This window comes from Notolepis coatsorum (genome assembly GCF_963971535.1).
Source record: "Notolepis coatsorum genome assembly, chromosome: 10".
NCBI lineage: Eukaryota > Metazoa > Chordata > Actinopteri > Aulopiformes > Paralepididae > Notolepis > Notolepis coatsorum.
The window spans coordinates 37,069,798-37,093,604 of record NC_140174.1 but is presented as its reverse complement, the minus strand read 5'-3'; the positions used below and the strand labels follow the sequence as shown (position 1 = coordinate 37,093,604).

Sequence of the window (23,807 nt, the reverse complement as noted above, 5' to 3'; positions counted from 1 at the left end):
AACATGCAGTATATATATATTTTGTATCTGTGGTTGTTAACTTTACTCTGTTTCACTGGGAAGAGAAAACGATTCTGTCTGATTGGAGCGGATTTCTCTCCACACCTGGCTCGTCAAGTTCAGACAAACTGAACTTGCGTCTCCACTTAAGAGCCTCGTACCGTACCTCGTTACCACCTATACGTGCTCCGCGTATACGTGTGCCATAATAAATCATCATTTATGCGACAATGAGGACCCATAAATGTTCTTTCTTTTTATACTAAGTGTAAATAACAAGTGTTCTTGTCAACCATAGTTCCACACTTCAAGTAGTAAGGTGACATTTGTGTCAGTGTGCAACTTTAATCACCTGCAAGCAAAGAGCTGTGAGAACGGGGTTCCGTAGGCGTAGAGGAGAACAAACATCTGCTGTTTTGACGTTCAGTAACTCCTCTGCAGCACACTGACTTTACTTTATTATTTTTTCTTTTTCTTTTTTACCTTTAAAGCACACACGTGTGTCATGTCTAAAGGATGATCAGAGGCTCCCCCTGCTTTGCTTGTCACACCTTGGGGTGTTGCCATGGCGTCCAGCTGTGTTGTCTTCATAACAGGGCCAGTTTCTATGCGCCTTGCTTCGGGTTGGGAAAGGCCCCGCCGTGCCGCGTCTCAGGGTTCCGGAGGAGACATCGCACTCGCTTGTTAAGAGTCTTGCTGTGAGACGGTAGAATCTATGTCCAAATATAGACTGGGGGATGGATGCAGGGGGATGGGGGGGGGGGGGGGTTTGCTCCATCGATGAATCGTTTGGAGTGAAAACAAGAAAACGAGTGTGAGAAACTGTGCGTCTAGGAATTTGTTCTACATTAAATGGGCAGTAGTGGGTTTGTTGCCTTTATGTTCTGCAAACGGGAATGATTACACTGAGAGTACAAAACATTGGGAACATCTGCTCTTTCTTTGAAAAAGGCCGATTCCAGATGAGAGCTGCATTTATAATTGAACCCATTAAACCTGTGTCATGAAGGGGAGGTGTAGATGAAGGAGAAGGAGACTACTTATACCGGTAGAATGATTTCTAATCCTCGAGGCAGTGAAGAATACAAGAGATAAGATAGAATTTATTGTCAGATCAAGTCTGATATTTCTCTTGCATGACAGCAGCATCACAGAAAAGATGAGATTTAAGACAAGAAACAAAGATATATACATTTAACATAACATTACAATCCCAGAAGACAACATTCAAGGCCCTTCAAGGTACATTTGAGCTCCATATTTCATTTTAGGGTTGACCGGTGTACAAAAGTGTGCTTCAGTCTAACCTCATTAAACCGTGGAACCCTGTATCTCTGGTTTGATGGTAACAATTTGCATTCACCGTTCAGGACACAGTTGGGATGAGACACAATGTTGCTGGCAGGCCTTAACTTAATATGCTATATTTTATTTGGTGAAGCAGGTTTTACTTTAAAGTAGTGGACAAACACTTGCACCACATAGTATTACAATACTGTGGGAACCTTGATGAATTGAAAATGGAGGACCCTTAAACAAGACGAAAGTCTATTTCTGGTCTTCATCCTCTTAGCAGTTGTTTGTATTGAGCTGTACTGTATTGTACCCATTCTGCATCTGTTAATAAAGTTTTCAATCAATCAATCAAACACTCATAATCAGTTATATATAGCTCAAAAAAAAATCTGCCAAAGGCATTCAAAATATGTGTGTTCTACCCAAATAATGACCAGAAGTAAGTCCTTACTTTTTCTTTCCTCCTTATGTTTCTCAGGCCAGGTGGCCCATTACACCATGAGCCCATCTCCGGTTTCCAAAATGCATTACAGACTGTTTGAAAAAGCTGTTTTGCTATGATAATTGGTAATGAAATATCAAAATAATGTTCAATAAGATGTACTTGTGTTTAATAAGTTGTTTTATTCAGAAATTAACAGAAATAAATAATATTACCAGTACAGTACAGTATCTAGCACACTCTCAGGAGCAAAACAGAAATAAGCATTTCAAACTTGAACTATGTGACATGGCTTGACTCAATCAGTCCAATCTCTATTTCTCCTTCTTCCACCAGTCACTCAGGCAGACCAGCTTGTTTTATGTAGCGGTGTCTACTTATAGTGCCTATAATATTTTTCCCGTTGGGTGCCAGACAGGGCCAAACCCTGCCAATGCAAATCAACTGCTCCAATGGAGTTGCTCAGTGGCCAATGGTGTCAACTGTGGTTGTACTGGGCAGCTCCCAGGCGTGAATGGAACTGTGTGAATGTGAAGCAGGGCGTTCCTGAAAAAGAGCATCTGTGCTCAGCGAACCTACCCTGACTGCGTCAATTATATTATCGCGCGATACTAGTATCGCGTTAACGCAGCACGTTAACGCTGTTAACGGCCCAGCTCTAATATATATATATATACCTGCTTGCTTTGTGGCTGTGGAGAAGTGGATTGTGCAAAACAGGGTGCGATACTAATGTCAGGAAGGTGTTTCTAATGTTTTGTACACAGAGTGTATATTATGTATAGCTGTATCCTTGTTGTTTGACTTAATCAACAAGATGAGCAGTGACCATCTCCCGTCGTTCACGAAATACAACTAGATCGTCGGCTTAGAATGGGATTCATGACTGTAGCTGCTGCTGCTGAAAACCCTTTTCGCTTCATTGTGCAAACACTCACAACAGCCTCTTCACGGGAATGTGACCGACATTCTCCTGAAAATCTTTTATCTGCCTTTCAGATAAAGGGCTAAGCTCCACTGCTCCTTTCATTTTCCCGCCATTTCACTCACTGGCATTGACTGAGGTAACTTGTTGTCATTCTTTTAGGATAGATAGATCCGTCGATTGTGATCCTCTTTGAATGAGCCATTCAGACTGTTAAGTGGTCGCGATGCAGTAGGGCACCGTCATGACGACGGGTGACATAGCGAATTCTACTGTGCTATGAATGGAGCAACTTTGGCTGCAGCCATTTTCTCTGTTTCACCACCATCAACATAACCTAGATGCTTCTTTCGAAAGCGCCTTTTATCATCAGCTGTCTGCATTTTCTGCTTTTTACCTGCATGCCAAAGGTCTTCCAATGGTCAGAAAGCATGGAATCGATTTGAAAACCATCAACTACCCAAAACAACAGAGACCAGAATGTGCTTCTGAACCACCCAAAATGCGCTAAAGCTGAATCACTGCACATCTCTTGATCGAGTTATGTTTTTTTTGTGCTTTGCTTGAAAGTCATGTATGTATGGGTCAATGGGGTCAAGGGGTTTGCCTCAGGGGCTTGTTTTAAAGCAAGGAGACATTGAAAACACGAGTTGTCAAACGAGACGGAAGCTTTAGGCTTTTTCAAAAGTGCACTCTAGTCACTCAAACAGACAGACAGTGACATTAATCACTTCCTGCCTTCAGGGCAAATTATTATTGACACTGTAACCTATATTTGTATCCGGCATTTCCTCTAGCTAGGCACACCCCCGGGCTAGTTACACTCAATGAATGGAATCTAACTATGATCAGATATTTCATGTTATTGCAAACACCAACTTGAACCTGTGTAAAGTATGTGGTACAGATATGCTTTGTCATTGGAATCTGAAACTTGTTTCCAAGTAGATCACTCCTGCAATTAGTTTTGCACTGTAAATTGAAGGCTGTGTGGATATAACTATTGTTAACTGTGAAAGTATTCAAAGCGTGAATCAAATCACGCTATTAGAGAGCCATTGTAAAATGTATTTGTATAACTGAGCAGTAATCAATTTATGGTAATTTCTTTAACCTTTAAATGTTATCCAAGTTTTCCCTTCCAAAACGTCTCGCTTTTGTGTATAATTATTCACATTTCTATTGTTGCGCTTTGGTCTACAAGTTGAATACATTTCCAACCTCATAGAACCTTTTCCAAAAGTTTTCACCTTTTAGTTTGTAATGCGCCCAACCTCCTTTGATCAAGGAGTTGTTCGATTTTGAGGGAGATCATATAGACCAATCGGTGTGAAGCACAAGGGTGAAGGGACGTGTTTGCATGCCTCCAGTGTACACCTTTTTGCGCTCTACATCACCCCCGTGCTCGTGGTGTGCTTTGTGTGTTCTCGTGCCCATGCTGGGAGAACACCGCGATTCATAATTTAGAATAATTTCATCAACTAGTGGTAAAAAATTCAACCAACGTGCATTTATCCTGCATCCACTGCAACAATGTCTCTCCCCCAGACTTATTAGAGTACAACTGTAGAGGCATCTTGTAATGTAAAATTGTATGTCCCTCAAGTAGTTGGTTGCTAGATCATACAGGTACATTGTGCCTCATGGGGGGTTTAAAAGTGAACAGATTGTTTATTTATTTACATATTAATCAATTACTTAATTTGTTTATTTATTAGAATTACAAATAATGTATCTCCAACAAGGATACAATAGTTCAGTAAGCACATTTTAGTGCAGCAACGATTTGGGACTTACACAATGGGTATAATATGACCCTCTTAAAGGATAAGTTCACCCAAAATAATTTTTTTAAAGAAATGTCCCCCTTACCCGGAGACTGCTATCTATCCATCCATACGATTATTATCATGGAGGGATTATGTACTTTGGTAGAAAATAGTTCCTACATGAAACTGCTCACAATAAGGTATGTGGATTATGTTATCTGTGAAGTAACTGGGGCATGATTTCTGGAAAGAAACATTGCTTCTTTCAGTTTTTCAAATCTATATTTTGGGCGCTTTGAGTGACAGATATCTACAAAACTAGGCAAATCACTCCAAAATGATCTGGATGGATAGATAGTGGTCCGGGTAAGGGGTAAACCGTGTTTTTATTTTATTTTGGGTGAACTGCTCCTTTAATTATATCACAGTTAACAACGTTTAGTTATCTCTGATCCTCAACACACTGCAAGTTGAATGTCACAACCTTCATCATGGTAGTTCATTATCAGTGCTGTGTGGTCTCTTCGTTGCCTAGGTTACGCTCCAGTCACTGGGATGTGCCACCCACTGAGGAGTTGCACCCTGAATCACGAGGACGGATTCTCCTCAGCCTTTGTGGTGGCTCACGAGACCGGCCATGTGTGAGTAACAGGAGGCTGATGAGGGGTCCATCTCTCTTGACGAGTGCCTGGCTTATTCTGAATCCATTTAGCTCTTGATTAAAGGAACACGCCAACATTTTGGGAAATTAGCTTGCCGTCTTCTCCAGAGAGAGACAAGAAGATAGATACCAGTTTTCTCTCTGTGCATTCAGTAGAAAGCTATCTGGCTGCATGTTAGCCTAGCTTGGCACAATTAATGGAAGCGGACATGGCCGGTTAGCCTAGCCATTATCCAACTAACACCTCTCCCGAAGGCTAACCGGCCATTCATTGTGCTAAGCTAGGCTAACATGCAGCCAGATAGCTTTCTACTGAACGCACAGAGAGGAAACTGATATCTTCTTGTCTCTCTCTGGAGAAGACGGTAAGCTAATTTCCCAAAAGGTTGGCGTGTTCCTTTAAGTGCTGATCATATGTGATAATAGAGTGGGTGAGAGAGGTGGTGCAAGTAATGGACCTATCTCAAACCTCTTGCTTCCCTCGGTTTGATTAGTTTGAGATAGATCGATTGGCTTAAAATACCATCATTTTATCATCTTGAGTTTTATTTTAGATGCTACAGTAAGTAAAATAACCTCTACTTTTGGGGAAATGTTTCCATGATGGTACAATTGAGCACCTCAGACGAAGAACCATTAAGTCTGACGTTTTCAAAGGAACAATGTTACCATCTAAAGATGGTAAGTGTTGTGTTCATTCATAGTGTTCATTCATAGTTCAAGACAGTAGAGGCTGAGTAATTTCTGGTGATATATCCCTTTCACACTCCCAAGTGATTTAGATTTTACAACTACAAAATACGTGGGCTTTCCAAAAATGTTTTATTGAATTATTGACTTATACTTATATATATATATATAAGTATATAAAATATGATATACATATGGTTCTTCAGTGCAAGGGTTCAATTATTGTTTTGCTACCAGAAGCTCAACAGTGCCGCCTGTGGTTGAGTGTTAACGCCAAGAGCATGATCCTGACTTGGCATTTTTCTTTTAACAGTCAGGATTTTGATTTTTTTTTTTTTTTTACTTTCCAACCGTAAGGATTTGGATTCATATAAATAATCGTACCTCTGTTGCCAGGACCATTGCATAAGAATTGCACTCTTTTTCCTCCCATCGCAATTTTTTTTATAATGACATTTTTTGCTGTGGGTGAGGACTAGCTTCATTCCTTCATTCCACCGTTTTCTATGACTGTATTGGAAATCATTTTGTTTAGAAGCTTCCAGGTGTATAAACTATGATTGTTTTTTGGGACTCTCATATATATATATATATATATGTGTGTGTGTGTGTGTGTGTGTGTGTGTGTGTGTGTGTGTGTGTGTGTGGTTGTGTGCGTGTCTGTGTGCGTGCGTGTCTGTGTGCGTGCGTGTCTGTGTGTGCGTGTGTGTCTGTGTGTGCGTGCATGCGCGTCTGTGTGCGTGCGTGCTGTCAACAGGTTAGGAATGGAACACGACGGCCAGGGGAATCGCTGTGCGGATGAGACGAGCATGGGAAGTATTATGGCTCCTTTGGTTCAAGCAGCCTTCCACCGCTACCACTGGTCACGCTGCAGCAAGCAGGAGCTCACTAGATACATCCAGTACGTTGTGAGATTTCACACCATTTTCCCTATAAGGTTTCCTGAGGCGCCGCTGTGTCGCCGCCGGGCCCTGTGCCTGATTTTATTTCATATTTTATTCATCGTTTTTCATCGTTTCATCTTCTCCTCTGTTTCCCCTCCAAGCTCCTACGACTGTCTGTTGGATGATCCATTCGAGCACAAGTGGCCCAAGCTCCCTGAACTCCCCGGAATCAATTACTCCATGGATGAGCAGTGCCGCTTCGACTTCGGTGTGGGCTATAAAATGTGCACCGCTGTAAGTCCCCTATAGCCTCTGAACAAAACAACAGCCGTGACATTTTGTACCTTATCGTCTAGTGAACTCTGGGACGGAATCCTGTCATCACCACGGAGACCGCAACCCCTTTCATCATCAGTGGATGTTGTGTGGAGTGTAATCATCCACAAAGGTTAGGATCATGGACAAGAGACCTTATTGCGGAAAGGGCTCCAGCTTGATGGCCTGATGCTATATCCCATGGTTTTGACCATTATGTGGGAAACCATTTGGTTGGAGAAGGAGGAGAGCAGCATTGCAGAGTCTAGTGCTGCACAGTATTATAGTGGCAGGCCCCTGTAAAGCCATGGAAGTATAGAATGTACAAGTTAGGATCTGCAGTTTAGTTGGGCTACAGTCCAATCGTCTCATACGGTATTGAAAAGTATTGAAATTTAATGTTAACACATTGACAGCCAGACCCGAGATTTCTCGGGTTAACTCGCCATGCGTTGAGTGCCAGACCCGAGATTTCTCTGGTTTTGGTCGTTTTTTCTTTTATTCGATTTTTTTATTCATAACAGGGTCATGGACCTCGGTGTTACCATAGGAAATCATTCTGAAATCCCAAAAGCGCAATACCGGCCGCACCCTGCTACAGATGCAGCACTCAAAATTCAGATCAATTCTGCTGCTTGTGTGCTGCTTGTGTGCCACTTAAGTCTAGCACTCAGGTGTACATTTTCGGGGGCTGGTGGCTGCGTCCCAACGTGAACAAAGGGAGGGTACTTAACTTAAGTGCTTCCCCAGGGAGGTGGTCGGGGGCTACTGCCCTCAGACCCCCAAGATCATTTTTATATGCGCAGTCTGACTTGGGGTACTGCCCATATATTAGTGTTGCAATGCATGATAAGTAAACAGTGAAAAAAGCTAAGGAATCGGATGGAGCTGGGCCGTTTGGGACGAATAAATATTTAAGATGAAAATCTCCCCAGCCTGTGGGAGGCAGTGGAGGTGTGAAATCTGGCCCGGTCCAGAACAATAGGAGTCACAAAATCACAGCAGGAGAGGCAGGAGAAGAGCAGCAGATGAGCAGGAGAGGTTCGATTTTTGAGTGCTGCATCTGTAGGTGGCAGTATCGCCCACCCTTTGAAACCTTATTTCACACTCTGTGTTACATCGTATATAGTCCGGGCGCAGAATTTAGACCAAGCCAAGTGAATCGCTTCATGTGAGCACTTCTAAACGCGTTCAGCACACTTGAGGCATATCCCGTGCCACTTCGTGTCAGGGACCCGATCGACATCAATACTGGAAATCGCGATCAGACAATTGGAATATTCTTTTTGGGATACCTCCTAGTAAAGGTAAGGACTATATGACATCAATTCCACCTTGATCCTACAATGATTTCATATCGATCCGGCCGATCAACGTATGTAGTATGCCGTTACTGGCGATCAAAGCATCAACCCCCCCCCCCCCCCCCCCCCCCTTTCATGCATTCATCTCTCAAATCCGCTGCTGTAACACCGATTCTAAAGAAACCTGGGCCCCGTTCCCCGTACCTGGTTCAACTAAGTCGATCAAGATGTCATTATCCAGATTCAGTTAACCCGATGTTTGAAGCCGGGATTTTCCTGTTCCTCGAAGGTGGATTCAGTCTCGTTAACTCAAGCCAGACTTGAGACCCAGGATAAGTGCGCGCGGCCGCTCCAGTTGAAAAGCCAGCACGTATCGATAGCAGAGATCCTGATTCTCTAGCGGCATTGATTGATTAATTGATTTAAAACTTTATTAACATATTGCAGTACGGCTCAATCGCCTCGCCGACAAGTTAAATGCGTTATCTATAGGCTAATTTTAAGTCCCTCATTACCTCAATCAATCAGATTATATTTCTTATTTATATGCCTGCTGGATTGAATAATCAAATGAGATCTTGCTAGCGAAAATAATTAGTTAAACTGTTATACAAAATAACGATACGGCTCTCTTCCCATTGATTGATGTATGGTCGATCTTTTACTTATCTCCACTGTGGTGTAACGGGTTCTTCTTTTGACTTTCACGCAGACGACCGGGGTTCGAAACCTAGTCTTTCCCTTCTTTTTGCGATGTAGGAATAATTCAATTTGGTGCACGTTGAGAGCTATATAAAGAATGACATCCTCAATGCATGTAGATTTATAATATTTTAACTTGAAACTAGGCTACTTTGGCGTATAATCATTAATATTATATTCCAAAAAATTATATTGGAAACACGGGGTTTCGAACACCGGTCGCTGGGTTGCCAGGATTGAGCACTACCGCTGCGCCACTGTGCCAGATGGGATAAATTCATTGTTTATACATTAATGAACGAGACAAGATCCACAATCCACGCATAGACACTTCAATTTTATGCTTGAATGAAACACAATCCAGGCGCTCCATTAAACATCCACAGCGGAGAATATGAAAGGAATCAGAGCCAAACGAGCGATAGGTTTCAATCATTAAAAATATCCCCGCGGGATTCACATTTGCAATGCTGCGCGTTGTTAAAATAACCACATAATGTGTACATCGCACCGAGCGAGCGCCACGGTATATATAACGTGCATTATTTAGGACAAAGTGAATTTAGTATCAGCATTTTGGGTCTATTTTACATTTCAAAAGCCCCCTCTGGAAGAATGGAGCACAAAAACGTAATTCAGAATGGTATAAAGCAGATCCTAGACTGTGGGAATAATTTCAGGAAACGCGCTGTCACTTTCTTTGCGGGGGCGTGGCTGTGCTTCATCCGGCTAACTTGAACTTAAACCCTGCTTTCGACCAGGCTCAAACTTTTGGATCTGTTGTCATGGTGATTTGGACAATCCAGGTACGGGGAACCGGAAAGTCCGGCTTAAGTCAGACTTAACCGAAAGTTATCCGGCTAACTCAGTTATCCAGGTACGGGGAACGGGGCCCTGGTTTAGACCCCAACATTTTCAATAACCTCCGCCCCATCTCCAACCTGCCATTTCTCTCAAAAATCCTGGAAAAAGTAGTGGCTTCTCAGATTCATGCTCACCTCTCCAACAATAACCTCTATGAACAGTTCCAATCTGGTTTTCGCCCCCGTCACAGCACAGAAACAGCCCTCCTCAAAATCACAAATGACCTACTGATGGCAGCTGACTCCGGACTATTATCCATCCTCATCCTCCTTGATCTAAGCGCCACATTTGACACCATATCTCACTCCACCCTCCTTAACCGACTAGCCTCCATTGGAATCTCCCACACATCCCTAGACTGGTTCCATTCATATCTCTCTGGCCGTACTCAGTTCATTCAGCTAAAATCATTCACATCCCATCCATCCCCCCTCTCCTCCGGTGTTCCCCAGGGCTCTGTCCTTGGCCCTATCCTCTTCATCATCTACCTCCTCCCACTCGGTCGGATTCTCCGTAAATACAGCATCAATTTCCACTGTTACGCGGACGACACCCAGCTCTATGTTTCCTCCAAACCCACTTCCACTCTCCCTCCCTCTTCCCTCTGTGCCTGTTTACAGGAAATCAAATCCTGGTTCACCTCAAATTTCCTCAAACTCAACAGTGACAAAACAGAGGTAGTCCTCATTGGCTCCAAGTCCACACTCACCAAGCACCCCAGTTTCACCCTCACCATAGACAACTCCTTGGTTTCCCCTTCCCCCCAGGTCAAGAGTCTGGGTGTCGTCCTCGATAGCACCCTATCATTCCATTCCCACATCAATAACATCATCCGGTCTGCCTACTTCCACCTTCGCAACATCAACCGCCTCCGCCCTTCACTCACCCCCAACAGCGCCTTGAATGTATGGAGGAGGATCTTGTAACCAGTGTAGTTGGCGTAGGACGGGGGTGATGTGACTGATGACAGGGGTTCTGGTGATTATCCGGGCAGCAGCGTTCTGGACCAGTTGGAGCTTATGGAGGAGTTTGTGGGGGAGACCAAAGAGAAGGGAGTTGCATTCTCCCGGTTCCATTGAAGCGCGTCAAATATCCCCGATCCATATGTTGTGGTGGATTATGCCGTGGACCAAATGGACATTGGATGTACCAGATGGCGATCAAACAATTGGAATATTATTTTTGGAATACTCCCGATCACAGGTAATGACGATCTGACGTCAATTTTAGCTTGATCCTGCAATGCTTTTATACCCTTGGGCTGATAAGCGTTTTTAGTGTTCAATACGAATGCTGTTACTGACAATCAAATAATCAGAAATGACCCCTTAAAACACCTTGGAACAACAAGTGAGTTGCGAGCCCCGCTTTGTTTTAATGTCAAATGAGCCATAGTATTGTCTCCATAGCTATAATATAGAATATAGATATAGCCCTGCAAACACCGCAACGCACAGTGAAAATCCCTTTACTTTACAGCGCTGGCACACTAAGTACAAAGATGGGAAAACAGCGTGGCAGTCAACGTGTTAATTTTTCACCTAAGCTACAACAACGGCAACAACAACAAAACTAATCATACCCTGAAATCTCTCTCCTCCATTTTCTAGTTTCGAACCTACGATCCTTGCAAGCAGCTGTGGTGCAGCCATCCGGACAACCAGTACTTCTGTAAAACCAAGAAAGGGCCCCCAGTGGACGGGACAGAGTGTGCGCCAGGGAAGGTGGGAAGCCCTCATGCGCCGTTGGCAGAATTCAAACAACAACATGACCTCTCCCATAGACGGGTATCTCGTCCACGTCAGACTCAGTGTCTGCCGCACATCAAGGAGGCAAAAAAAGGAACGTAATCCTGGTCAGAACAACGGGCAGACTACAATATATTTGCATTTGTTAGCCATGCTAGCGATCTAAACAATCAATTCATGCCAAAGCTAGATATGTAAAAGGTGAAAGACTCACACTCACAGCCAAAATGAGATCCAGCCGTTTTCGTTTGAAACAACTTTTAGTCAGGGAAGTGCCATAGGGTGACCAAATCCGTATGATCCAAATGCAGGACAGCATGTCGATTTTGCGGGACATTTGTTGAAATTGCGGGACAGTAATGAATACATATGCAAGAATCATGTTTACATAATGTATTCATAATTTTGATAAAAATATAAGCATTTAATGTATTAAACACAATATTGTTGTTCTTAATTGCTTATTATACTCATAATTATATAGAAGACCATACCATGCAATCCAACATGCTGTTAAATAACCTACCGACAGCGATGGTACTGACTCCTAGAGGTTCCCGAGTAATATGGCTATAGTTAAGATGTTATGTACCCTGTGATCTCTCTTGTAATGTGATACTGAAGTGCATACATTGTCTACACTGGCTTCCTTGATTCTAAACCGGTCCAGAACACTACAAAGTTAACATTCTTCATTCAATGATAATCTGACAAAATTGTACAATTATTCAAATGATAATTAATACTTTTAATACTTTCTTTTCATATATACATTTGATTCTTTTTAAACTTTAATTAACATGTTAGGATGAATATAATAACATGAGTAGCATGAGTAGGTCTACAAAGAGTGTTATCCTGCATAAGTGAAATACATACATAAACAAATTAAAACAGCAGTGAACAATAGGGAACAACTATTAAAAAATTTGCCTATGGGGAACAGTAGGCTAAGCAAATGGCTGTACACTAGAAATGTGCCTTCGCATTGTGCCTCCAAACACTATAAATGCGCCTCCAAGGTTTCAGCACCTTGGAGAGCACCATACTGCACGTACAGGTAGTTAGTGTTTGAGGAATCTATATTTATTACTGGACCGTGCAGCTTCCAGTAGAGCCTTCTGACCAAGAGCATATTTATAAAAAGCTGAACATGTGAGAGAGAAATGAGTTTTGACTTGTATTTCTCTCTTCACGAGCTCCACACTGCATCTATTTCTCTGGGCCGTCCACGCGCCGGTCATGAGGGAGAACAACCTCTCTACGAACGCATTCGTGACCGGGACGTGCACAGGTCAGTGAAGCTGACGTTTCTCAGTTTAGACACATGACTGAAAGTGCCTTCAGATAATTCTCATCGGAGAAATCGAACCACTTCTCGAGGTAGACGATGGCATGTGCATGTTTTGGGGATTAATGAGAGGACAAAAACAATAATTATTAATAATAATAATAATAATTGTTTATTGAATTGCGGGACACTTATTGAAATGCGGGACAATGTTCTTCTCTTGCGGCATGCGGGACAGAGGGCTGAAATGCGGGACTGTCCCGCACAAATCGGGACGTTTGGCCACCCTAGAGTGCCATGGTTTCTCCATAGAGCCCCATTGTACTTTTCTAGCGCTGCAGCTCAACGCAGGTAGGGAGGCAACTCAGTCACGTGATTCAGTGGGAATTGCTGATTGGCTCGAACGTGGTATGTTTATAAACAGGAAACCCGTCTATTGGACATAATTCACATGGCCTGAGCGTGACATAAGAGCAAAATGGCCGCCGTGTGAATATGATCAATTCACCTCCGTTTTCTCTTTATTTCTGGTAGCTGAACTTTTTGGTGAAGATACTAGAGACTTATTTGCTTCTGAGAATATTCCCGAACCAAATAATAAATGTAAACAATTTTATAGATTTATTTATATGCACATAATTACTTGTGTGCTGGGCATTCTTGACTGACCTCGGCAGCTAATATCGAGGGTTTGGCGCAAAAGGGGCGTAAGTGACATTTTCCGAATTTCAAAAGAGCAAAGACAAACGGCAAACTCAATTAAAGGTTCCCACTTACACCTTAATGTTTTCGGCCTTTATTTGAAAAAGTTAAATTATAGTGAACTTATCCTTTTACCATTTGATAGAGCTCATCAAGAGCTTTAAAATTATATATAAAACAAATTTTTGCCTGAAGTTTCACTTACAAGCCCTCGATATGTACGTTTCTAGATACTGTATCACATATTCATAGGGAGAGGAAAGTCAAAAGCCACAAGCTGGCGATGTCCTTGTTGCCTAGATACACAAGGTGAATCATGTATGTTATCCTACTGCCTGGCAGGGGTGTAAAGTACTTGAGTAATTGTACTTCATTACAATACTGGTACTGTTTTTGGGGATTTGTACTTTACTCGAGTATTATTAGGTTTATATACTAAAAAAAAACATACCTTTTACTCCTTACATTTAAATGCAGACGTACAAAGTACATTTCTTGCAGGTCCAACCATTTGAATTAGTATATTTGTTTCTCTGGCCAAACTAATGTTAACGTTATTAATCCTGCGGCCACACTTTATTTAAAAACAGCCAATCAAATCCCCATCAATGTAAAATGAACCTGCCCATACCCATGCTGATTGGTCCTTGTGCAAGACTAGAAAGCGGGATCTTTGATTAAACAGCTGCTATCAGAAGAATAGACAGTCAAAGTGACAAGCTACAGAAGATGGCCACAAAGGATAGAACAAGTGATGAAGAGGACGAATTGGAACATTTCATTGCCCCGGAAAAAAAAAGTTTAAACTTTTTAGTACTTAAGTACATTTAAAAGTAGAAACTTTTTTACTTTTACTCAAGTGTGTTTTTAGCCAGATACTCTGACTTTTACTTGAGTATGATTTTGAGATGGTACCCATACTCACTTAACCCATCTTTCGCCAATGACGGATTCAGACGTCATTCCTTGCCATGCTTAATCTGCCAATGACGGATTACGACGTCATCGAGATCAATATTTCAAATTTTCATCATGGTATTCACATTTCACCCACGGAGCCATGCCTGGTGCTGTAGATCTCCACTAAACTCTCCAGCACTTCAATACCGCCACCTGGTGGCCGATCGGCGAGTTGCCAAACCGGAAGTGGGGCCGGAAGTGCTTGGTGTCCCCCCTATTCCGTCCGCCACTCGCTATCGCTCCCGGGACTCCATCTCGACACACTGGATAATCGATCCGTTGCCATAACTCAATAAACAACATTATTTGGACGTATATAGTATTATACAACCCGGAAATGGTTCATCTAGATCAACATCCCATAATAGCGATCTTTTTGCTCCACGCTGATCACCCAACGGTAAGAGGAAGCTGCGGTGAGTTTCAGCGTGTTTTATTATTATTAACCATACAAACTGCTCTGATATATATATCACCCATACTACATAAATGATGTAACGTGGGCCACGGAATTATAAACGACCCCCCCCCCCCCCCCCCCCTCCGGTCAACATCAGATGATAAGTCATAACGTCTAGGATCATGTACAGTTGAAATTTTTAATCTGGCGTCAATCGCTATCAAACTGCATTTGATGATCTAATATATGCATAAATGGCTATATCTCACGTTCTATGAAATACAGCAGAAAACGATAAAAACATATTTATACTCTAGACAGTATTTTAGTATGAATGTGTGAATGAAAAAGTAAAATGTTCCTACACCCTGAACGATAGATAATTGATGTTGAATGGGCCATAGTAATGTCAATTTAGCAATACAATTAAAAAAGTTATAGCTCTGCAAAGAAGGTGAACATCTCCATAGACAAATATAGCTGACAGAGGATGGTATAAGAAGGGTACAATGCCTGGCGAAGAATGGGTTAAGTATAATTTCTGGGTACTTTTTACACCCCTTCTGCCTGGTGGCCTAAGTTTAGAGTAGCGGGTTTGTGTGACCGGCTCGATGAATGTGATGCAGGGCATTGCTGAAAAGAGCACACATGCTCAGCAAATCACCCTGGGTAAATCTACCCTGGCTGAAAAGGGAACTAGGACTGTGTGCGTGCGAAGTGAGCAAGTGCAAGCCCAATTTTTGGGGGGCCTTTTTTGGCGCGGGGGGGGGGGGGGGGGGGCCCTTTTTATGCTTTTTGGGGTTTTGGTGATCAAATATTGAATATGTAAGGGATAATGTATAGCTACGAGGTCATTGTCGCAAAATAATTGACCGACACGTAGTTTAAAATACCGAGCCGCTTCGGCGAGGTGTTTTAAACGTCAGTGAAGGTCAATTATTTTGCGACAATGACCGAGTAAAGCTATACATTATCCCGCTTATTACATGGCTAACTTACTAACAATATACCTAATTCATTTGACAAATCGCAGTTCTGTGGCTCTGTCAGCCCAAATAAAGTGATTATTATTATTATCGTGAGCAGCAGCCTCTGTTCTGGCTCCGCTGTGTTCAGGCTCCGCTCGTTGCTCCGCCCCCTGTCATCGCCGGCAGCACTGAAACAGTGTGTGTCAGTGGGCTTGATTGCGAACAGCTGCGCTCTGCGGTCATTATTGAAAAATCTGCGGTCATTATCGAAAAATAATGACCGCAGTCGGGGGGCTGTTGACCAATCACAAGCAAGCATTTCGGCGAATGTGAAAACGCCATGTAATAATGAATTATAATAATCAGTGCAGGAGCTCACTTATCCTTGAAAGACACTTTTATCACTGACTTAAAAGGCCCATACATCTCCATAAATGTTCAGGGGGGAGGGAATAAATGCTTACCCTACAGACCCCAAGAAGTGCTGTATATTCTGTATTGTTTAATATAAATGCATTTTTTATTCCAATCCCGATTTGTATTTGAGATTCCCAAATCCCATCGGACTTGACTTCTTCGTGTCCCTCAGTGAGTGTAATACCAGCATTCAACTGTATGCACCACAGCGGTTACTATCATCATCATCATCATCATCATCACGACCCACGCTATGCATAAAATATATAGGTCCCTGGAGAGGCACGCTGAGGAGGCCGTGCAAACTGCAATGGAATACGGGGCATCTCTCTCTCTTTACCTAATATTTTGATTATATCCTGACAATTTTTTTTTTTCTTTTTTTTTAAATGGGCACTTTTTTATGAGGCACAAAAGGGCAGGTGCTCGAGCACTCCTTGGGCTCTATGTGTGCACGTGCCTGCATATCGGTATGTACCACTCAGGCTCCTCTCTCCTACAGAACCCAATGTCACAATTGCCTTGTCCCTATACCTCATACCAGTGGAGGCTGGTGACCAAATTTGGTGAAGCACAAATTATTATATTATATTATATATTAAATTATATTTTTAAAACATCCCCCACTGTGTGTCAGTGGTCAGTGGACACAGATGAAAACATAATATTAATATACACTATATATTAATATTAATACCAACACCAATCAATTAATTAATATTAATATTAATATCAATATACATACTAATATACTATCAATACTACTATTGAATATACATAAACTATTCATTTCATTTACACTACATTTCATCAAACCAGCATGTCATGTCTCCTTTAACTGTGGGTGAAAGCGGTCCGAGAACTACAATGCCTGGCAATGTTTACTTCTGCATCTCACATCACACACAAGCCACCGGTCGTTTCAGACACAAACCCACACACAACGGACAAGATAGCAGTTCTCATTCATAAGAGCACACCAAAGTTCCACCACATGAATCTCACCGTGACAAATCAGCAGAGCCACAGAGGCACTAGATCAGCCGTGCATCAGCAAAGTACGCTAGCCTAGCCACAAGCTAGTGGCAACATTCATTCATTCATTCATTCACCACTAGGGATGTCCCGATCCGATCACGTGATCGGGATCGGGGCCGATCACGTGATTTTCCGAAGATCGGGATCAACAAAAAAAAAAAAAAAAAAAACGTTTTTTTTTTTTTTTTTTTTTTTTTTTTTACTTTTTTTTTTTTTATTCAACAAACATGACCATGTTCACGTCTTAAACTCATACTGAGGCCTTAGTTTTGGTTTTAAATTGCATATCATCATTCATTTATTTATTGTCACAGAGCAGAAGAATTTTGCCAAAACAAACCAATAGTATCCAGCTGCAGAATGGCAGACCAGCCACAATCTCAGACCCAAATAATTTTTATTTAAATTTTTTTTATCCCAATTTCTCACATTACATTCACCCTGAATGTTGACGTTATCCAGGTGAAAAGTTAACTTCATAAATCATTTGATGTATAATTAAATCAAAGGAAATGCGTTTGGGTCTGAGAGTGTGGCTGGTCTGCTGTTCTGCAGCTGGATACTATTGGTTTGTTTTGGCAAAATTCTTCTGCTCTGTGTGACAATAAATAAATTAATGATGATATGCAATTTAAAACCAAAACTAAGGCCTCAGTATGAGTTTAAGATGTGAACATGGTCATGTTTGTTGAATAAAAAAAAAAAAAATTTTTTTTGATCGGATCGGGAAATATCGGTATCGGTAGATACTCAAAATCACATGATCGGGATCGGATCGGGAGCAAAAAAACGTGATCGGGACATCCCTATTCACCACTAACACAGTGCACATGCAAATATTATCGGCAGGCTGCATTAGCAGCCAGCAGCCAACGTGATACATTACATTGTGTTTATATGTGACATAGCCAAGTTAACAACGTTTCAATCCCTTAATCAAGTCTACTACAAGTATTGTTCTCTAAACAGTTAGCTAACGTTAGCATCAAGGCTAAGCAGGCTTTCGTTTTACAAACACTACAACTAACATTCAGACACAACGTTCATTCATTTAGCCAGCATCACTAACACTGTGCACATGCAAATATTATCCGCAGGCTGCATTAGCAGCCAGCAGCCAACGTGATACATTACATCCAAGCTAGCGTGATAACGTTAGTAGTTATTAGCATCCAAGCTAGAAACTGCTAGGCTGCCTGCTTATGCTTACAGTACCTGCAATAATGTTGTCATCCTCCTGGACAGATAGACTTGTTAAATCATAATATCCACATGTGTGTTGTGCTGGTCCTCAGTAAATGTCTCGCTATTAAAGTGCTAAATGTTAGATACACTAATATAGAGGTTTCGAACGTGGCTGCTCTCAGTGCTCTGTTAATAAAATTTTCAATCAATCAATCCCGTGAGGAGGGGAGAAACAGCCGTGTAGCTACAGAGCTGCAGTCGTAGGAGCCATACTCTGATTGGATTTGCAAGGCTGCCAATCATTCAACCTCCGTGTATTGGATGTCAAGGGTTGTCAATCATTCAATCCTCCATTCAATGGCAAGAGTTTAACTGCACAGACCGTGCTTAGATGAAGTTAATAGCCTATTTTGATTGGCTATTATTTATTATTTATTTAACATTGGGTCAACCTGTGAAGTTATTCTGCACGAATATTACTGCAGTCATTACTGCAGTGCAGGCCTGCTCAGAGCTGTCAATTTTTGAAGAAAAAAATAATTCACTGGCATTTTCTTTACAGAGGAAAACTTTTCTAATAAAAAAATAATAATAATAATAATTAAAAAGAAAATATATATATATGTAAATTAATAATAATTATGAATTATGAGTGAATTTGTGTTTCACGTGTTGTCATAGAGAAACCTAAACTGCCTCATACTCATACTCCCTCTCTCTCGTTCTCTCTCTCTTTCTCTCTCTCCCCCCTCTCTCATCTCTCTCTCCCTCTCTCTCTCCCCCCCCATCTATCTCTCTCTCTATCTCTCTCTCCCTCTTTCTCTCTATCTCCCCCTCTCTCTCCCTCTCTCCCTCCCTCCCTCCACCCCCCCCCCCTCTCTCTCTCTCTCTCTTTCTCTCTCCCTCCCTCTCTCTCTCTTCATCCCTCCCCCCTCTCTCTCTATCTCCCTTCCCCCCTCTATCTCTCTCTTTTCTCTCACACTTGATATTTCAGTGGTGTTTCAAGGGCCACTGCATCTGGAGGTCGAGCCAGGAGCCACAGGGCCACGACGGAAGCTGGGGCATCTGGTCAAAGAGTGGCTCCTGCTCCAGGACCTGTGGAGGAGGAGTGCGCTCCCGCAGCAGACAGTGCAACAACCCTGCGTGAGTTCAGGGGCAGGGCTACAGTAACTCATAAGAGGAGTTATTTGTAATTCCTGTCAGGTTTTCGTGACATTTACCACAGAAATACTGTAGTGATCTATGGTATTCCTGTGTGTTTTTCTTACACATTATAGACAGTTTTTCTACAGTAATTGGAGTGTGCAACAAAAAAAAACACAGACACACAGGAATACTACAATTTGACTATACTGTAGCTTGAGTCCAGTCTCCAGTTTGCTAGATTAATAGCCAGTTACCTACCAATGGAGAGACATATGGTTGACAACTATACAGGCAAATGAAAGAGAAAAAAAATGCTTTTTAAAAAGCAAAGCACCTCATAGACTGGCACTCACTCACTCACTCACTCACTCACTCACTCACTCACTCACTCACTCACTCACTCACTCACTCACTCACTCACTCACTCACTCACTCACTCTCACTCACTCACTCACTCACTCACTCACTCACTCACTCACTCACTCACTCACTCACTCACTCACTCACTCACTCACTCACTCACTCACAGTTAGCCACTATGCCCCTGGTGGAAGCTCACAGGCATGGCACTATGTGTTAAGACCAGTTCAATTTAACCAAGACGCCTTTTGCATCTGTGACACCGAGTGTCCTTGTTTGAGTGGCATTTGCCTGCTGGAGTGGCTCCAGTGTATTGCGTGACGCCAAAGCTACTGAGCAGTCAGCAGCCAGTGTGTCTGTTGTGGCTTTAGTTTTGGCCTTGCCAATGGAATGCTGAGAATCTTTTGAAAATCCTTCAGTGTGACATGTACACTGTCATGTATTGCCTATTTCAGTCTTGGTTTATAATAGTATTCAGAATTAGCTCAGAACTCTGTCCAGACTTGGTCCTGACAGCCCTTTAGAATTGCTCTTGACTATAGCCCTGGGTCAGGCCAGCTAAAGCATCACACCTGGATTTGAACCTGCGACTCCTGCACAGGAAGCCAGAGGGGGGAGGGGGGGCGGGGGGGGAACCCCAGATGGCCAGGGGCGACATTAGGCTTATTCTGGACTTATTCAGCAGGGCTACTCTGCCACAATTGCACACAACACTATTCTGTAGGTCAAGTGGTTTATGTGATCCTTGTGCACATCAACATCCATCTTCAGGGGATGGCTGCAGATTTAAAGGCTCAGAGGAGAACAGGCCTTTGATCGATGGCTGTCTTTGATCAAGTAGAAGCACAGCTCGCAAATGATGTACACACTGTGTGTTACAACCAAGCCTGGATGTGTTTGCCCTAAGGCCTCAACAGTCAGGCTGAGATGGCTCGTTTCCCCATAGGTCTTGGTTGCAACGTGGTGGACACATGGAGTCGGACAACGTTTTTAGCAAAAATAACAATATTTGTTTAATATCCTATCTAAATAACAGAGGTGGAGAACTGGTCACACCAGCCTCCTTGGTTCATGCAAAAATGAGCATGGACAAAAAGCAAAAATGAACATGGACAAAAAGCTAAAATGAACATGGACAAAAAGCAAGCAGGGTGAGCGAGATGACGATGCTCCCGGTCTGAATGGAGCCTCTCGTCACCACACCTGTGTTTGATCACAAAAAACCCCAGGTGTTAATTACAAGACAATCACGACACTCTGTGAACATCAATTAAGCACTACACCCACACCACCATGTGAATGTAACACATCCACGACACATGGTCGCAAGCAGGCAATTGACTATTCATGTAGTAAAATATTAACTCTATGTCACTATGCATCCTTGTGAAATTCTTTCTTGTACATCAAGAGACAATCCAATCATGGCCTTTTGAGGCCACGATGTCAGTAGATCTGGATGCTGACTGAAGACTACGCGCTTGGATCATCTTAAAGAACAAAGAAATGTCGTAGGATGGTTACTGTGCTCAGAAAGTTCAGTGCGGTATCAAATTATTACACTGTATTACATGAAGAGATGGGATTGCACCCAATGATATATATATATATTCCCAAAATAGATATGTTGGACAAAGGCCAGAGGGTCGAAAACGTTCTGTCTATCATATCATGAGTTTGTTCGGTATGATTTTGTACCACCGTCGTGCTCTTGAACTCAAGTGAGACTTTCACAAGAAGCAGCGGAGCCTCTACTGGATGTAACTCACCACGGCGTTCTCTCCACCTCCACGCAGGCCCGCCTACGGTGGTCGCGAGTGTCCCGGCTCTGCGTTCGACTATCAGATTTGCAACACAGAGGAGTGCGCCGGTCCCTACGAGGACTTCCGCGCCCAGCAGTGTGTCCGGCGGAGCAACAAATACCACAAGAACACCAAGCACACCTGGCTGCCGTACGAGCACCCAGATGGTAAGATAGTAGGGAGAGCAGAGGCCGCGCTGGCTCCCCTTTCAAAGGTATCACTTAAAGGTTCCATGCGAGGCAGGAAGCAGAGAGATGACATTTGCAGAGAGCGGAGTCAACCCAGGCTCGCATGGATGTGGGAGATAGTGGACGTGCCCCCAAGGATCCGTCCTCTGTGTCCCGGTAATGTCTTTATCAGACAACTGAGAGACAGTCAGTCTGAGCTGAGGTCTGCGTGTGTGTGTGTGTGTGTGTGTGTGTGTGTGTGTGTGTGTGTGTGTGTGTGTGTGTGTGTGTGTGTGTGTGTGTGTGTGTGTGTGTGTGTGTGTGTGTGTGTGTGTGTGTGTGTGTGTGTGTGTGTGTGTGTGTGTGTGTGTGTGTGTGTGTGTGTGTGTGTGTGTGTGTGTGTGTGTGTGTGTGTGTGTGTGTGTGTGTGCATGCGCGTGTGCGTCTGTGTGAGGGACAGAGAAGTGCTTATCCTTGAGAAACAGTATGTTGTCCATTTGACCTGTACTGTACAGTATATGGAACAAGCCTCATTGGACAAATTTGCCAATTAATAATAATAATAATTCATTACATTTATATAGCGCTTTTCTTGACACTCAAAGCGCTCCCCACAATGTAGGGTGGAAATTGTCTCCTTCACCACCACTGACATACATAACATAATTAGCCTTACCATACTATAATTAGCCATAATAATATATATCAATTAACCTTGCAGCTACAGTAGCAAGATTCTGTTTGATCTCCGCTGCAATGCTTAGCTGGGAAGTGTGTTTTATTTATACAATATTTTCTGTACGCATGAGATGTCCTCAAAAGCACATCGAACCTCTGTTATGATTTTAATCCTATGTAGTGTATCTGTGTGATGTATGATCTTTGGCTTCAAATTAAGTATTTAAAATTGTGTGTGTGTGTGTGTGTGTGTGTGTGTGTGTGTGTGTGTGTGTGTGTGTGTGTGTGTGTGTGTGTGTGTGTGTGTGTGTGTGTGTGTGTGTTTCAGAGGCCCACAAGTGTGAGCTGAGCTGTCAGTCCAAGGAGACGGGTGAGGTGGTGTTTATGAACCAGGTGATGCATGATGGGACGCGCTGCAGCTACACAGACCCCTTCAGTGTGTGTGCCCGAGGGGAATGTCTGGTATGTGTCTATTACACACACACACACACACACACACACACACACACACACACACACACACACACACACACACACACACACACACACACACACACACACACACACACACACACACACACACACACACACACACCACATTAACGTGCACACATGCACACACACATGCATACCAAAGTCAATGGGACATTGGGTATATTTTATTTCAGTGGTTCTCAACCGTTTTGATTGGTGACCACTCACTTCTAAAAACAGAGAGATGCCTGTTCGTGACATAGACAGAATGGTGATCTTTGACACAAAATAATTACTTTATTATATTATATATTCACATATATTATTCATTTATTATTCATTTATTCATTATAATGACTTTATTTTCCCTTCAGGCTATAGAACTTGATTAGTGAATGTTATCTCACAAAAAAGCATATATTCCAGAAATGAAAAACATGATGATATATCTAACCGTGGTATATGGTTATTATATCCGCTTCACGTTGGGCCGAACTACACCCCTTAGCTGTGATATAATAACCATATACCACGGCCTGAAATGAGCTATTGCTTTTATAAAACGGTCACCATGTATGGCAATATTAATATCTGGCAAGGTTTCATAAAATAAACACAC

General features: G+C 42.5%; 1 protein-coding gene across 2 annotated transcripts in view; it reads left to right on the top strand.

The window, feature by feature from the left end:
- The window catches only part of adamts14 (ADAM metallopeptidase with thrombospondin type 1 motif, 14), a 238,764-nt gene that overhangs the window by 130,116 nt on the left and 84,841 nt on the right, over nt 1-23,807 (top strand). For both annotated transcript variants that reach the window (XM_084323888.1, XM_084323887.1), the window contains exons 7-13: nt 4,968-5,073; nt 6,541-6,684; nt 6,829-6,961; nt 11,463-11,576; nt 19,556-19,704; nt 21,864-22,036; nt 23,043-23,176. In XM_084323888.1, the coding sequence (XP_084180014.1) occupies nt 4,968-5,073; nt 6,541-6,684; nt 6,829-6,961; nt 11,463-11,576; nt 19,556-19,704; nt 21,864-22,036; nt 23,043-23,176 (953 nt within the window). The remainder of the gene's footprint in view (nt 1-4,967; nt 5,074-6,540; nt 6,685-6,828; nt 6,962-11,462; nt 11,577-19,555; nt 19,705-21,863; nt 22,037-23,042; nt 23,177-23,807) is intronic.